General features: G+C 36.6%; 1 protein-coding gene across 3 annotated transcripts in view; it reads left to right on the top strand.

The window, feature by feature from the left end:
* The first annotated feature begins 207 nt into the window (after window positions 1–207).
* Window positions 208–16,953, top strand: part of LOC103138049 (leucine-rich repeat-containing protein 49) — a 32,245-nt gene continuing 15,499 nt past the window's right edge. Inside the window, exons 1-11 of one of the 3 annotated variants that reach the window (XM_007552118.2) lie at window positions 208–286; window positions 375–497; window positions 639–704; window positions 1,120–1,189; window positions 1,893–2,081; window positions 2,251–2,341; window positions 3,198–3,401; window positions 4,304–4,370; window positions 7,417–7,560; window positions 13,200–13,261; window positions 15,776–15,923. In XM_007552118.2, the coding sequence (XP_007552180.1) occupies window positions 405–497; window positions 639–704; window positions 1,120–1,189; window positions 1,893–2,081; window positions 2,251–2,341; window positions 3,198–3,401; window positions 4,304–4,370; window positions 7,417–7,560; window positions 13,200–13,261; window positions 15,776–15,923 (1,134 nt within the window). In that variant the 5' untranslated portion in view covers window positions 208–286; window positions 375–404. Of the gene's footprint in view, window positions 287–355; window positions 498–638; window positions 705–1,119; window positions 1,190–1,892; window positions 2,082–2,250; window positions 2,342–3,197; window positions 3,402–4,303; window positions 4,371–7,416; window positions 7,561–13,199; window positions 13,262–15,775; window positions 15,924–16,953 lie in introns of those variants that run through there. The other 2 variants (XM_007552117.2, XM_016671559.1) reach the window with 2 other exon arrangements.

Genomic DNA, 16,953 nt, shown 5'->3' on the forward strand with positions numbered 1-16,953 from the left:
TTCAAGCACTTTGAATTGTCTGGCTGATAGGTGCTATATAAATAAAGTTGCCTTGCCTAAAGTCGCCTAGTGTCAAAATAAGTATGATCTATTAGGTATCTTAATTCTTTCTTATGTGGGTGTGTATATTATATTGGAATTGCCATTTCAAAGCTAAATAAAATGGCCCTAACCTTTAGGGAACGTACATTTGTTTCCATAAGGAGGCCTTTAAAGTTACACCGGAAGTCTAACGCAGCTGTCGCTATGGTAACAGCTTCTAAGAAACAGGACTTTTTCGCTTCAGGTATTTATTTTAGCAAATAAACAGGCCTTTATCTTACTTTTCCGTTGTTAAAATAATAATAATAAAAAATCGTTTTCTTCGGTCAAAGTAGAGTTACAAGTTAACTTAAGGACAAGTAATGGAGTCGGAACTGACTAACGGGAAAACCAGATGCGGTGGTAGAAAACAGCACAACAACGTCAGCGACAAATGTCTACTACTTACTCCTATGGTAAATACTATGAATTGTAACACTTTGCCCTTTGCGATAATAGTATGAGCTATGTAAGCTAAAGTTATGTTCTGTGGAAAATATATCGATAGCAAATGTGCGCGTTTAGTTTAATTCAACTTAAACTGGTCCTTTGTGCAGATCAACAGCTGCAAGCTGCACCTGATGACAGCCAAAACACTGGTTGCGGGAAAGCTGCAAACGATGGTAAGTAATGACATGACAGGGACAAATATGTTGGATTAGTCGGCTAAAAAAATAATAAATTAATCACGTGTTGCGGCCTTTGAATGATACAAAATTAATTAGCAGATTAAACTATACAGTATTCACTATCGAGTTTGAAAGATGTTTGTGTTAGTGGCTTTTCAGTTTTATTTTTCTGTTAAGCACAAAAAAGTTCATTTGAAATGGGAAAGGTGGGTTGTTTTAAATAAGCCAGTACTATTGAAAACGTTCTAATACTTTGAAAAGGTAAAATTATTAGTCACTGCTTGAATCCTTTGCACAAACGGTCATCTATATTATTTGTTATTTTCTTGGAAGTACTTTTTATTTCAGTATTGCATGTGTTTTTCAAGTGCTTCGTTTCTGGTGACAACTTATGTTTACTGTTTTTCAGTCTGATTCTCAAGATTTCAATAAACAAACAAACATCAGTGCCACACAGACAGGTGGTGATTGCAACCCAGGTAAACTTTGTACATTTCTCTCCAAAATCCAAAAATGCAAAAAGATTCTTTCTGAGGTTTAGGTCAGGTAAATTTACTGGCCAAAAGTCATAGTGTTTATTATCAAGAGCAGGTAGACAGTTTATCAGTTTAGGCAGGTGCCAAGTTCTGTTGGCATCACCATAAAGCTTATCAGCAGAGGGAAGCATTTAATTTCTCATAAACTTCTTGGTAGACCGGCCTGTTGCATAAGCCTAAGCCTTCTGTTAATATGTTTGGATACAGCACTCTGTGAACAGTCATCTTCTTCAGCAGTGGGTTTTTGTGGCTTACCTTCGTGCGTCATTGACTGACTGCTGGACAGCTGTTAAGGGAACAGTCTTTGATTGTGTAGAGCATATAATAACATTTTTGTATTTTAAATAAGATTTGGTGGTTTTGTTTGCTGTAAGTAAGTTATAATCATTAAAAACTAACAGAAATAGATGCTTGAAATATATTGTTCTGTGTGTAATGAAGCTATGTAATACATACATTTTACTTTTTGAATTCAATTACTAAACTAAATTAATACAATTTGTTGACATCCTAATGTATTGACATGGAATACATTAGGATTCCATGTCCTGATGGAATCCTAATATATTAGGATTAGGATTTGACATGAGGTTGCATGAGATAAGCCCTTTAATGTTTTCTACATTTTGCTTTGTGTTGTCTGAAGAAAGCGAGTTACATTCCAACAATAACACCAGAGTTGCCAGTGACAACTCTGCCCAGCGTTTAGTACGGCTATCTGGTGCTGCTCCAGTTTCTCATTGTCCAAATGAAGCTAGAGGCAGATTAAGCAGAATGCCTCACAGTGCAGAGATCACTTGCCATCACATGTGTCTAAAGCATCTCAAGCCAGTAGGTAAATGCAACAATTTGTTTTCTCTAAAACTCATTCAGATAATTATACATTTTCCAGCATGTTTGTATAGTGTACCAATAAAGTCTACTGCATACTTTATGTATTTGGATTAGATGCTATTAAAATACAGTATTTGATTTTTTTTTTTTTTTAATGTGTATGTTGCTAGGTTCTCAAGGGTTTAATTACAGCGCTTCTTCGGGTTTCACCTGCAGCCAGATAACTTCTGCTGCCAGTTTTCATCGCATAGACTTGGACAGGTACTGTTCAAAATTTCCAACATTATTATTGAGCTATTCTCATTCCGATGTGTTTTATTTAGCTGAAAGTCATTCTAAATTATAGAAGTGATTGATTTTAAATCCCTCTGCAGCTCTAATTACCTTCACCGCCAGTTCCTCAAATTGTTGTCATGTCCGTTATTGCTGAGTTTAATCAGGTCAGGTTGGCTCTGATGTAATTTGCAGAAATTATAGGCGCATCTCTATACATTACCATATCATTGGAAATTTATTGCAATTTGAGTACTGAAAGTAATGTATTTTTTTTTGTCATTCAACAAACGTACATTATTGTGGCTGACAATGAAAGCTTTAAAAAAACAGTCTCTCTGAAAATAAAGTTTCATCTGAAAAGAGAACTTTGTACCTCTGTTAGCCACCATTTCCTCTGCATATTCTACTACACTTTTTCCTTCTGCTCAACTTTAATATGGTTGGATGCTCTGCTACTGAGTCAGATAAATCTTTGTATTTTGGATTTCATTAAGCCATAAGTAGCAAAATGAACAACCATGACCACTTTAAATGTTTCAGTTTGCATGTGAAAAATTCACATAATATTCACTTTTTGATGTACTCACATTTTTTGATAAAGCTTATGGCGAACATATCCTAGGCTGCCACCAGGGAGCAGCATAGTCTCTTTGAATTGCTGTGCCCAGTGTCCAACAAATAACTATGAACTCAAGAGATTCTTTCAACCACAATGTGTTGTGAAGTATCAGATCATTGGAATCTGGAAGTGAAGTAAAATGAAGTGTTTTTTTTAATGACTGAATGTAAAAGCTGTTGTGGATGCCAAATCTGGCTAAATATATTCCTTTCATTTATCCAGGCGTTGCCTGGAGGAATTCCCTCAAGTGGGTTTTATGGAAGAACTTCAACTTCTCAACCTACAGCACAATCTAATTACCAGGATCCAGCATTTGTCACATCTGCAGCAGCTCACCATCTTGAACTTGCATGATAATCACATCTCCGATATGAATGGTATTGAACATCTCAGCTCTCTCCGGGTTCTCATGCTGGGGAAGAACAGGTTGGTCATCACAATAGGAGCCAATAAATATGATCTTAGACTGTTTAAAATGTATACATTATCAAAATAACTGTGCTACACTGTTAAATTTGCCCAAGTTTTATATAACCTGACAAATGTTTCTGCAGTTTAAAGTAAAATGCAGAATGTCCTAGTATTTACTAAGCAGGCTATATAGAAAATACAACTGTTGTATGTTACTGAAAGTTTTAATTTTGCATTGCATTGCAAGAGTATTTATCCCCCAAAAGATGTTCACATTTTTTCTCATTAGAACAAAAAAACCTTAGATCTTTTTCATGGGATTCACCGTAATGAACCAATTAAAACTAGTTCAGTACTGAGAGGTAAAATAAAACAAAACAAACAAAAAAAAGATACAAAATGTTTTACAAATGATAATCTGAAACATAAGACACACATATATATTCATTCCCTTCAGTCCTACTTATGTGTAATTTAATTTTAGTGTAATTGTTCTGTGAAGGCCTTTGAGGTTTGTTAGACAGCATTAGAGAATATACAGCATCATGAATGTAATTGAAAACACCAGACAGGTTAGGGATAAAGTATGGAAAAGTTTGAAATAGGGCTGGGTTATAAAACAATATATTACTCTTTGAAGTTCTCACAGACCACTGATTAATCTATCATCAAAAAATGAAGAGTATAACACACCTGGATTAGTGGTTCTAAAAGGTATTGACTAAGTACAATTTAATACATACGCTTGCCACACCTTGGATTTATCACAACAAAAATTAGAGCTATCTTCTTTTACTTCACAAACTTTGGACTGTTACACAACCTGCACTGAAATCTGCGACTATAATGTGACAAAATCTGAAAAGAATTGATGACATTTAAATTGTATACATCTAATATTTGAATTTTCCTTTCAGAATTCATAAAATTTGCTGCTTGGAACGCTTATACAAACTGAGTATTCTGGATTTGCATGACAATCAGGTACCGTTTCTTAACTGTCCTTCAATCTACAGCACATTTATATTTAACAGTGTTATTTATTTATCAGTTCTGGACAGTGAGAAAAGCTGCAAAGTTCAGCTAGATCTTGACCTTCTTCCTCCAGATAATAAATTTACCAAGTGGGCCAGGGTTTTTATAAATGTTGTTTTGATTCTTTATGCCATCAGATGATTCTTCTCAAAACTTTCTCACGGTTTAAAAACATGCATTGTTGTGTATTTTCAGAGCAAGCATTTTAAACTAGCTGACTGCTGATGAAAAAACATGATTCTAAAATTTTAATCTTTTTTTCTCTGTTTTGTCTCCTTTTCTTTTAGAGGCTTGACATAGCTACTCTTCTTTTATGGAGATTTAAACTATTCGTTTTTCCACTAGCATTACAAATCAAAGCATTGACGATATAAAATTCACAGGGTCTTGTCTCAGGTCCACTCCTACGATTATTTCCCTAGTGATCCCAGCTTAATTTATCTAACAGGCATAACTGTTTTTATGTTGTCAGCCCTGGGATCTGCTTGGAGTGTTCACAGATTATACTGTTCCTTCTGTAAAGGTTCCGCTTTTGAGGGCCGTTTCTTTGGCCTCCAGAGCCGAGCCTTGCCTGAAGAAGTCAAACATTGTCAGATGAGAATGTAAAAGCTCCTGGAAATAAAAAAAAAAAGAAAGAACAGAGAGGCTTTCCTTGGTTAAATTAGCGTTGTGCCAGCATCACCGCCCACACTTCCCCTTAGAGAGCTTCTCCAGAGCTCTGGTTAGACTTTCTCTTTTTCTGGTGTTGGCTGCTCTTTACATGAACAGGCATCTCAATTACTGTTCAGTGACTGCTACAGTGTCATGTTATTTTTTTCCTCACAGTGAATGGTTTGTTGCCTCTTGCCCCCTGAACTTTTCTGCCCTAACCATTGTATGTATTCATTTAGGTATTTGTGATAATGATACAGTGGAATAAGTGTCTCTTAAATTGATTTGAATGAACCGTTTTAGTCTTTGTGACACATATGGTGTTTAAAGGGAATTAATCTCAGAGTTGTGCTGATCAGAATTTTCCTTGCCATCACTAATTTCTATCTTTCTTTAAAGGCTGACTGGTCAATGATAATGTTGTTTTGTTTTTAACAAGGATCATAAGACTTAAAAGAGACAAAAGGTGCTGCAGGTTCTTATACTGAAGCAGTAGTTCAGCATCCATCAAAAAAGGAAGAAATGATTAGAATACCCCATAAATGAACCAAAGTATGTGATTCTAAGTTTTGTTTAATTTTATTAATAAACACAAAAAGTTCACGTTGTGTTGGTTGATGTGTTTATAGAATTAAAGTGGTGGGATTTAGAATTTTTAATGCATTAATGAATAGAATAACAGCCAGTCACAAATCAAAGCAAATCAAGGGAAAATTGGCTTTCACAGACCAAAACCATTACTGTTAGGTTAACCGGTCTCTCTAAATGGCCCTTGGATGTCAGTATGTGTGTGTGTGTTTGTGTGTGTGCATAGTTGGCCTCTTCCCTGGTGACCAGTGGAGATAGGCTCCAGCACAACAACATCCCTGCAAGTTAATCCAAGTAAAAACGATTAATGAATGGATGATTCTCTCAGACTGTTTGTGCTTTGAGCCAGTCACTTCAAAGTCACTGTTTTACTCTCAAATCTTTCCAGACTAAAACTTTTTCAGTTTTTTTCTCTCATCAGAGACTTGACAACTTTAGTCCAACTTGTATTGTTCTTTAATGACGGGACCTGTTTGCAAAGGGACACTGATAGCCCTCTCTCTGTACCTGCCTGGTTGCCGTTATTACAATAGTTCTCTTTTCTCACTTCACACTCAATCAGGAAGGTTGACTTTGCTTCAAACACAAATCTTTTTGCCAATTTGATTTTAGTAGGAGGATGTGGTTTCAGGCCCAGCTGGCTTTAGCTTTCTAAAAGCTATACTCTCCTTGGGACTGTGTATCCATCCTACAGCTGTTCTGCTGAACCAGGTCTTTGGGTTGTTATGCTACCTGATGTGACACATGAAGACAGTAACTAAAAAGCTTTCTGGAGTTGATTTATTTTAATAAATGTAACTTTTCATACTTTTTATTATATATATTTTTTATTATTTTCTTTTAACCTTTTATGACCAGTTTCTGTCAGTATCTCCAGACTTTATTGCCAAAACAAAATCTGATCAAAAATGAGTGGTAATCTATAAAATTTATGAAAATTAGAGGGTGCATATAAGGTGAACCAGGATTTTCTTTTGGACTCTCAAATATTCATTTCTTTAGATGATTATGCATGATGCTGATGGAAGAGTGTTAAACTTATTTATAGTAACCTCATTTAACGCATAAGAAACTTACTTTAACAGTGATCTGTACAATTGTCATAGCTACTTTGAACTTTTAAACTCTCCAATCTACAGTTAGCAGAAACGTTTTGCAGAAGCTGCTTTCCATCCTTTCAGTTTATATTTTCATACAGAAAATCAAAACCAGATTGTAATAATATTTATTGATGTTAGTGCGTGTACATGCAACTGGAATAATATCAAGGATTAGAAAGTGAACTCTTGATGGCCCTTTAAAAATTCCTCTCACTGCGAGAGAAATTTAGAGAGCAAGCACAACATCTCACAGTCTCTTAACAACCTTGAGGGATTCATGTGAAGTTTTTGAAATAACAGAAAGCTTCCTAAATATCCCCTCCTACTAATAATAAGGTGAGGAAGGAAGTAAAAGGTTTCACCACTGAATGGCCTCAAGCTACATGTTTGTTTTTATAATTTAAAGGTTCAACCAGAAGTCATGGGTCGGTGAATTGCTGCTTGCTTGAAATACAATAATTACTGTGTTTGGTTGTGACGCTCTTACGTAGGTAATATGAGGTTTCAAGAAAGCCATAGGAAGAGCGATTGTTCAGTTTTTGTGGAATAATTTCTTAACAGCTTGATAATATCTGCAGATCATTAAAATGACTCAGTGCTGAATGTGTTAAAATGTATTAAATTTATGTAATTTTCCCCAATTTGCTTTGATACAGATCAGGAAGATGGAAAATATATCCCACCTGAGAGAGCTCCAAGTTCTGAACCTGTCCGGTAATCGCATTTCAAGTGTGGAGAATTTGCAGGGCCTCGGCTCGTTGACTGAACTCAACCTGCAGTACAATTGCATCTCTGTGGTGGTAAGAAGCCTCTTTACCAACATTGCGGTCTGTCTTGTTTTCCCTACGTATTAAATGAAAGTAAAGTTAAAAGTCTTAACTGGAGTTCCTTGAAAAACATTTCACAACTCTTTAACTTTTTTACAAGTCCCGCTACCACCTCAAACTTTAATGTAATTTTATTGGGATTTGGTACTACAAAACTAACTAGGGCATAATTGCACAAATAAAGAAGAATTACACAGCCATTTCGAAATGTGTATTATGTGTATATATTCAGTCCAATAGTTAATACTGTGTAATAATTTTTCTATCTCAAGCTCAGTTAATTTGGTCAGAGAATGTCTTTTAAAAGCAATTGTCAATTGGATTCAGGTTTGGACTTTGACTGGAAAATGCTAGCATATAAATATACTATGGTCTGACCCATTCCATTGTAGCTTTATCTGTATGTTTAGGCTTCTTATTGTGTTGTAAGCTAAACTCCCGGCTTAGTCTTCAGTTTATTGCAATCTCTTGCAGGCTTTCTTCCAGGACTGCCTTGTATTTAACTTCATCTATCTTCCTATCATTTCTGACCAGTTTCCCTCTCCCACCTGAAGAAAATCATTCATACTGCATGATGCTGCAACCTCCAAGTTTTATTGAGGGGGTGGTGTGTTCAGGTTGATAAGTAGTGTTAGTTCAAAAGCTCTGGATATTATTTTGTAACACTACTTTCCCCATAACATTATCCGTGATCTGTCTGCTGTGTGTTTTGGCCTTGATGATGCTATTTGTTCATTAATATTGAGATTACACTAGATTGAATTTAGGCATAACAGAGTAAAGGAGGCTGTTTACATATGCTGGTCACACTTTCATATTTTAAATTTGTAAAAGAGTTTTAATTTTTTTTTACTTGCACCTCACAATTACTATTTTGTGGTGGTCTAACACATAAACTCCCAATAGTATTTTTGGTTGTAATAATGCAAAATAAGGGAAGCTTTAAGGGATATGAATAACTTTGCAAAACACCCCAATGCTTTCTTTTCCTCTCTTCAATGGCCTGAATAAAAGGGGAAAAAAATAATTAATCATACACAGCACAGCTGGTGAGTTGGTGGGTTTTGTGTGCTTTCATGGCTGTAATTTACCGTTTCCCACTGCTTTATTTTTATCCAGTATGACGATGCCTCAACTCAGAGCTCTAATGATCACAAGTACATTTCTAAATGGAACCATGCATGCATGTGTCTGTGTGTGTTTATTTTGTTCACTTCTACTTGGAATAATACACACATTACTTTTCTACAAAAAAAGAAAAAAAAAAACACACATGCTTATGTTGACATGTGGTGGAGGTGCAAATAATATTTTTTTTTCAGTTTCCATAGATGATTTCTGTTCTCATTTTTATAAGATTTAATGGAGCATGCGTGTTAAAAATACAGCGAAACCAGAAGTGAAATCAATATAGTCCTTGTCTGAGAGTCTGGGGTGAAATCCGTCCTGTTTTTGTTGCCTAGGGAGATCTGGGAGGTCATTATCCATAACCTCCCACTGACTTTCCGGTGCAGTGAAAGAGAAACTGGATTTTCGAAACGCGGAAAATCACTTCTCTTTGGTTACTATAGTTTTAATCTGATAAACAGAGCAGTGCGTGCCAAAACAAGCCCCTTCATTTGTATGCAAATCCCTTAAGTCTTGGTCTGCTTCCTTGAGCGAGGGGGAAAAAAATCCCAACTTTGTGTATTGAGTGAAAACTCTTATCACTCATCGTGTCCTTTGCCTTCAAGCTCAGAAACAGTAATTACTGGATTTAATGTTATTTGAAAAAGAAGAGATAGAAATTGCTACCCATCAGCAGTTTCTCTCGTCTCTATCATTAGTGTTTCTTTCTGCCAAGCATTTTTATCACAGCACAGTAAAACGCCATCCTCCAGGTGCAGAAGCGTTTCCTTTACACGAAAGGGAAGGCAGATGAAAAGTGAAATCAGCAAAACTGATTTAAAATTATTCGTCTTCTGTTGAACTGAATTTAGCTGGTTTAATTTTCATAAATCGCTCAGTCTCTAACTCCTCAAAACTAAATCTGAAGGATAAATCTGACCTTTTCACTGAATTAATTATTTGGGGGTGATTTATAATGTGTTTAGATGCATTGCAAGAATTTATATTTGAAATAAAAGATGTAAAATGTAACATGAGATAATTCACAGTAGAATGAGGAAACAAGTTTTTCTACTCACTATTGATTACGTGAAACAAAATGACAAATTTATTTTGGTAGGTGAACCTCTTCTGGGAAAGTTCCCCACTGTTCCATGTTTTCTCCATTTGGCTCTCGCTGTGGTTTGCTGGAGTCTCAAAGCCTTACGAATGGGTTTATAGTCCTTTCCAGATTAATAGATGACAATAACTTCCCTTCTCCTCTGTTGGTACAGCCTCTGCTTTCTGTTATTACTCTTATTTACTGTTAAGTTGTGATTTAACAAGGTGGTAAATACTTCTTTATATAGGGGCAGGTTGACTTGAATTTCTCATCTTAAAAAAATCGCCATTTGATTTATGTTCTGTATGTACTAAGATTATCTTTGTCTGCTTGATACTTTTAATAATAGTTTCTCCACATCACTCTAATCAGATACGAAAGTGAACCATCCATTTGTAAAAAAAATAAATAAATAAATAAAAAGCAGTTTATGTAATTTTGCAAACGTTAGAAAGGAAGAAATCCTTTTTATATAACAAGAAAGAGAGAGAGTAGTCTACAGAAGCAACAGTGAGATGAGGCAAAAAGGTGTCTTCCAGAAGCAGACTATCTTTTTGGATTAGCACTCGGGCTTTCTCATCTTCTGAGCTACTTGATTTAAGCAGCCTAAAAATGGTTAATGCGAGACAATCTGCAGCAGACTTTCAAAGTGTTACTATAGATTAATTAGCTTAACATCTCTGTGTGAGGAGAGCTCTGCTTTTTTCCCCATAGGAACTAACATTAAAAACAGTTTGCTTGAATACAATCACATATGCATCTACAAAAATGATAATTTAACAGGAACAATAATCCTGTTACAATCCAAATAGTACAAATATGATCCAAGAGCATGCAACATTGTACAGAGAACAGCAAAGGATTTTGATTGACATAAGACCTCAAGCAGGTTTCGTGCAAAGAATTAATCTGCAGTTGTGGTGCACCTTAGAAAAGACTTCCCAGGATCTTATTGCATGTCTGCCCTATTGAAAGACCTGCCTCAAAATTCAACAACATATGAAAAATTCCCATCAGGGCCCACGCGCAGTGGTGTTTATTTGAGTGCCTTTCATTCCCCTTTTGTGGTGTGTCATTTTGCATGCTTTGGTGAGAGCTTATTCAATGTTTTTGGAGTAGCACATCCACTGGAATTCAGAGTAAGTGTGAAAATTGAAGACACGCAGGCTGTCAGTGAGCAGAGGGTGAGGCAAGGATTAAAAAAAGGTGAAGGCACGGGCACACAGATAAATACACCCTGCAGGCACAAAAGGAGGCACAAGCATGCAGCTGTGCACAGGCTCCCAGCAAATCCTTTCAGCTGATTGGTTCGAATCGATCAGGTTGGTTGAAAAAGAGAGCACATTGGTGGGCGATTGTTGTAGCTCATCAGCCCAGTGATGACATCATTCTGTCTGGGATAGAGCTGCTATTTTTAGCTAAAGACAGTATGCAGCTGCTGCTTCTTCACCAGCATCCACACAGAGGCTGACACGGGCAGGGATTTGGGGAGTGAGGTACATTGTCAGTGCTGGATAACACTGGACAGCATGACTTGGGTCTTTTTCAAAGAAAAGTATTAGAGGTTCCCTGGGAAATACAGTGAATAGAATTACTTCAAATAAACTCAAATTTCTCACGATCCAAAAGGCACTGCATATTGAGAAATCCCAGGTTCTTAATCGAACATGGTACTATCAAACAACAATTTGCTGTAAAAGGTGCAATTAACTTGTATGGTTTTCGATACAAGGGAAACCTTTGATGTTGCTTGCTTGATGGTTATCTGACTGATGGTGGCAGGTACAATTAGCTGTTCTATTTTCATCTGAGCTCATTTGATTCTTAGTGTTTTTTGTGTTGGCTATGAATGTTTTTGTAAGGCCTGTATCCTGTTACAGTTTGTCTAAGACTGACACAGAACCTCAAAAAAAAAAAAAAACACTCTTGCGAATTGGGTTGTGGTGGTGAAATGGTCTGGGGATGTTTTGATAGTGCTAAACCCTTTATTATCCTAGATTTACCAAGGTGTCAAGGATTCCTCAGGTATTTCAGTTTATATGACATAATGTCACACAGTTGCTGCAAATTGGTAAACTGAACATTGATCACGTGACTGTCCCGTCCACCACATCCCCCAGGCAAACAATTAACTTAATTTAGGCAGTTGGTTACTCCAATAGCCTTAATTGTGAAGGCAATTGGAGTAACCCAGATTTCATATGCAAGTACCCAGTTTGAGATGATTTAAGCTTTGTGACATTGTGGATTATGCTACTGAATGGTCATAATAGTGGGCAACAATAATGTGGTGCTTAAACAATTCTCAGTTGTTTGGAAGAAAAATATACCAGAAAAACACATTACACACATTACACCAAGACTGTCATCTTGAACCAGTGTATGTGAGTGAAATTCAGGCAGTTGAATGGCTTGTAAGCCAGATGGTTCACACTATTAAAATTATGTTATTGAATTTATGAGGCCTGTAGTGAGAACGAAAGATTCAAAGTGCAAATCCATACTTTGTGTATGGATGTAGACTGTGGATAACTCTAAGAAATGCGTATCTGCTGCATTGGTGTACTGCTGTCAATGAAGGAGCTAGCATAAGCTAAGCTAGGCTACAGTCTGATTTATGCAGAAGCTGGGCAGGAAATCTAAACCGCGATGTGAGGCGTTGGCTGCAGGATGGGTGGATGCTGACACAGCTCATTCAGGCTGCTGCTGGGAGTGCCCTCTCTGCTCCCATCATGTGCATCACTGGTCATCCACACACACATACACATCGTAAGATGCTCTACATGAAGTACAACCTTTCTGACATCTGATTAGGTGCTGTTTTTATGACATAGTCCTTTGTTTCTCTGTGTCCAGGTCAGCATGCCAGCTGGCCAGCTGCTGTTCTTCATCCCACCCCCTCACTGTATTTGTGTGTATTGATTTTGAATGGGAGCTGACGAGTCAGTAAAAGCAGTTCTAGGCCATTTTTTCTTATTGACTTTACCTTTGCTGCCCTTGTTTTATAGTGTGATGTAGTTCTGTGGCCATTAGCTGTTTGTGCTCCTGGATGTGTAAATGTCCCAGTTAGCATTTCAAGTTAGCCTCCTGCTGCAGGAAATCTCTGCATTAGCGCAGCACACACTCCCCTCCCACTGTTCTCCTCATGCCATCTCTCTCATTCTCTCTCTCTTTCTGCTGCCCCTCCCCTCCATGTGCAGACAAGGCAGCATGCTCTGTGTGTGTGTGTGTGCATGCGCAGAGTGGATGAGGATGCTGAATGCTAGAGCAAAGAGCTGCAAGGTGACTGAGGGAATGGAGAGGCAAACAGAGCTGTGACGATGCAGTGCCCTCGTCCTGAACATCCTCTTCTCTTCACTTCCATCCACCCCTCTGTCTTTCCTCTCCCCTTTTCTCTTTCTAGACTGAGGTGGACCGCCTGGCCGGCTTGCAGCGTCTCTTTCTCAGCTGCAACAACATCCACAGGTAAGAGCTGGTATTGCTTAACTCCCTCATTCCCACAGAGCAGAGACAGGGATGGTGGCTGGACTGTGCCACGTCCCTTCCCCTGGGATTTGGCAGCTTCTGTCAAAAGAGGCAGAACGGACACAGCCTCACACACGTCCTGAGAACAATACAGACATAATCTACTTACATGTATCCTTTTTGTGTGTATTTGAAATGCTAGGTATGAAATAGTTGTGATGAATGCTTAAAGTTATTCAGGGAACCAAAGACACAATCTGAGAAAAAGTAATAAAGGTGTTACTAAGATTTTGAATTGAAGTTATAGGCATTGTTTTGGTTTGATCATATCCCAAATTACACTTTTGTCACCCCTGGAAATATGTTATTATTTTGTTCCTTCCTCACCGATCTTTAAACAAAGGAGGTATCTCAGAGTTACTTTGTCAGAGCAACACAGCATCTCCTCTGAATGTGGGATTCATGGTGGGACAGCCTACTTGTCCATGTTAACCTTGTACTGTTAGATCTGACCTGACATCTCTTGCCTGCACTGTTGTTCAAGTGTCAGCATGATTCAACATTGGGTCACACATAGTCAGGAACAAATAAATACCATCAGATACTGAGTTAAAATAAAAAAGCTCCAATTAACTCTACAGTGTCTTCTTAGTTTAATTACAATGTATATAATAAGAAATGGGTAATTTGTGCATGCTAATTGTTTCGTTTTTTTGTTGTTGTTTGTATTTCATATTTTATTTTAATTAAGCCAATCCTGTTGAACGTAAACTTATAGCAAGAGCTTAAAGCCTGGGATAAACATTTGAAAATATATAATACTGAAAGAGGAACAGTTGTGCTCTATTGCTAGGTATATAATCAGAGCACAGTCATTTGTTTGGTGTACCTACCTTACCCAGTAGAGAACCTTGAAACAGAAATATCCTAAAAAGTGTGATGTTTAGGGTCTCTACAAAATCTTAAAAAGCCACTAAAAAAGGCTTACATTTTTGCATCTTTTTTAAAGCCTTAAAAGTCTTGATAGACCACTTTAAACAAGTTTCAAATGACATTTTCTTTTACCCATTTCTTTGTTTCTTAGAAACATTCTATATTTCAAAACTTGTCACTAAGGATGAGGTATTTGTGACGGTATTACAAAACATATGACAGAATGAAGGGATAAGTCCTGTTGAGACCAATTTGTCCCAAGACGATCATCTTTCCTGCAAACCTACAAAGCATTGAAACTGGCTGAGGAATTTTAATGGCATCATCTACATATTTTTTTTATAATGGGTATATTTAAATAGACTGAATACAATTAAATGAAACCTTCACATTATGATTATTATTCATTACACAGGGTGATATATATATATATATACACAAACAGATGTAAACTGTTTGTGTTTTATTATAGCTTACAGCTAAATAAAACAATTTTTCTAGACTTTTCTAGAAAATTTTCTGAGTTTCTCAGAAAATTTGACTGTTACGTAATAATTAATGATTACAGTTTTTTAAAACAGAAACTGACTTGACAGTTGCCCAGTGGACAGTCAATTAGAAATGAAAAGTTTAGCAGATTTAGCAACAAATCCAATTTGTTTGAGGTCTAGTGTGAGAGTTGAAGATTTAGGAAGCCATGCAATTTGGTGCTGTTGGTTCATTGTGTTTATGTAGTCGGTTCAGCCATCTACCTGGAATTCATTTTTACCACTTCATGCTTCCCTCAGCTGAAAAGTTTTATGGATTTTATTTTCAGGTACAGGAGTTTTGAAAAAAAAAAAGGAAGATGAGAAACACCAGACTCAACAATGCAAATAAACTGATGACAGTTGTTAAATCAACCTGTGCTTTCTTGACACTTCAGCAGAGTTGCAGGTTGATTGTGTCAATGCTACGACAACTGATGCAGTAATTAAATGTACAAAGATCCCTGACCAAGAACTGAGTGCTTATACAGTGCATGGATATACTTTTCCGTAGGCTGGCATTTACATATTTAAAAAAGTTCTTTATTTACTGGTTTTATATGATCAGATTTTCAGAGAAAATTAATTTTGAGGGGTTTATATATTTATATATTACATAACTCACTATGTATAGTGAGTTATGTAAGCCATAATCACAAAAAATAACTGAATTATAATCTATATGCCATTTACTAATTTTATTTTTGAAGTAGTCACTGGAATACATTTATTCAGTAGAATAGAATCATAATCTAATTTATAAAGTTGATCCTGTTTATTTCAATATAAACCACAGAAAGGTGTAAAAATAGGCAGTCAAACACCAAAAGGGACAAAAATGCTAATATAATCAATATTGTCATGATTTTGCTTCTTCGCGTCTACAAATGACCCTTTATGATACAAAGATGGTAAAGGATGTCCTTCTCTTTGACTTCAGTGTTAATTACAGGCTGCCTAAAAGCTCCATTATTTAAGCATAAGCTATGGCTCAGTGGTTTATGCAGTGACGCATTGTTCTTAAGAGCTCACAATGTTCTTCCTCTCTACCTAGTTTTGATCAGCTAGCCTGTCTTGGAGAGTCGCAGTCCATTTCTGAGCTCACCCTGGATGGGAATCCTGTAGCCCTGGAGACATGGTACAAGCAGGCCGTCCTGCGCTGTGTGCTTCACCTGAGACAGCTGGACATGAAGCGCATCACAGTAAGACTCACTCTTTTTTCATTGGCTTATTCAGGCGTTAATGGGTTAATGGCACAAAGAAGTAGTAGTTTGAGAAGCACTTTTGAAACTTTACTTTCTTAAAGATCTTGACTGCTGACTAAGTATTTTTCTAAAGACTATTGCAACAAAAAGAGAGAAAATGTGCTGTAGGAGCATCATTGTAGATGCTAATATTAATACCTAACCAACCATGTTATATAAGAACATTTAAATGCAAACACACCATTTAAATGTTCTTAATGCATAGATACAGCTCTAGTATGTATCTATGCATGTACACATGCATACATACAATAGATAGATTGATACATAAATTTAAATCCTGTTTACTTTACTTTGTAAAGCATTTTGATTATTACCATAATAAGCACCATTGTATTTCTACCACATGTCATGAATATGTTACAGTGGAGCATTAGCTTGCATTCAGAAATGAGCACCCAGGTCTGAGCTTGTACCTGAAAGGAATCTGACAGTACCACAGACCTCGCCCTCAAAACATAAAAAGGGAACACCAAGTTTTTCAAGATTCATGATCTGTGTGTGATACGTGAAATATCTTCAGCAAGCTACTGCCTACAGCTTAAAGACCTAGAAATCAGTCTGTTTCTTTTTCTTTCATTCAGCAATTGAGCCTCTCTGTTAACAGTGATCTAAATGATATTTCACCTGATCTGCTTTGGACAAAAATTCCTCCACTGCACTACGCTGTCACTAATCTGTCAAGACCTCAGGCTAACTGCTGGTAGATTAAATCTTATTAATGAAACAGAGGAAAATATTTCACAATTTAGAAGAAAATGAAGAGGAGGTTTAAACAGCCCATGTACTGCATATGCTTCATTTATTGGGGGAAATATATTTTACTTAGTTAAATTTAATTCTATAGATCAGAAAAATACTTGATCCAAATGTATCCGTTTTTCTCACTTGCAGATACTATCCAATGAAATGCAATGCACCACCTTAAAAATATGTTCATAGCCTTTCATTTTTCACAACCTGACTC

The sequence above is a fragment of the Poecilia formosa genome, unplaced genomic scaffold (genome assembly GCF_000485575.1).
Source record: "Poecilia formosa unplaced genomic scaffold, Poecilia_formosa-5.1.2 Scaffold46, whole genome shotgun sequence".
In the NCBI taxonomy this organism is placed as follows: Eukaryota; Metazoa; Chordata; class Actinopteri; order Cyprinodontiformes; family Poeciliidae; genus Poecilia; species Poecilia formosa.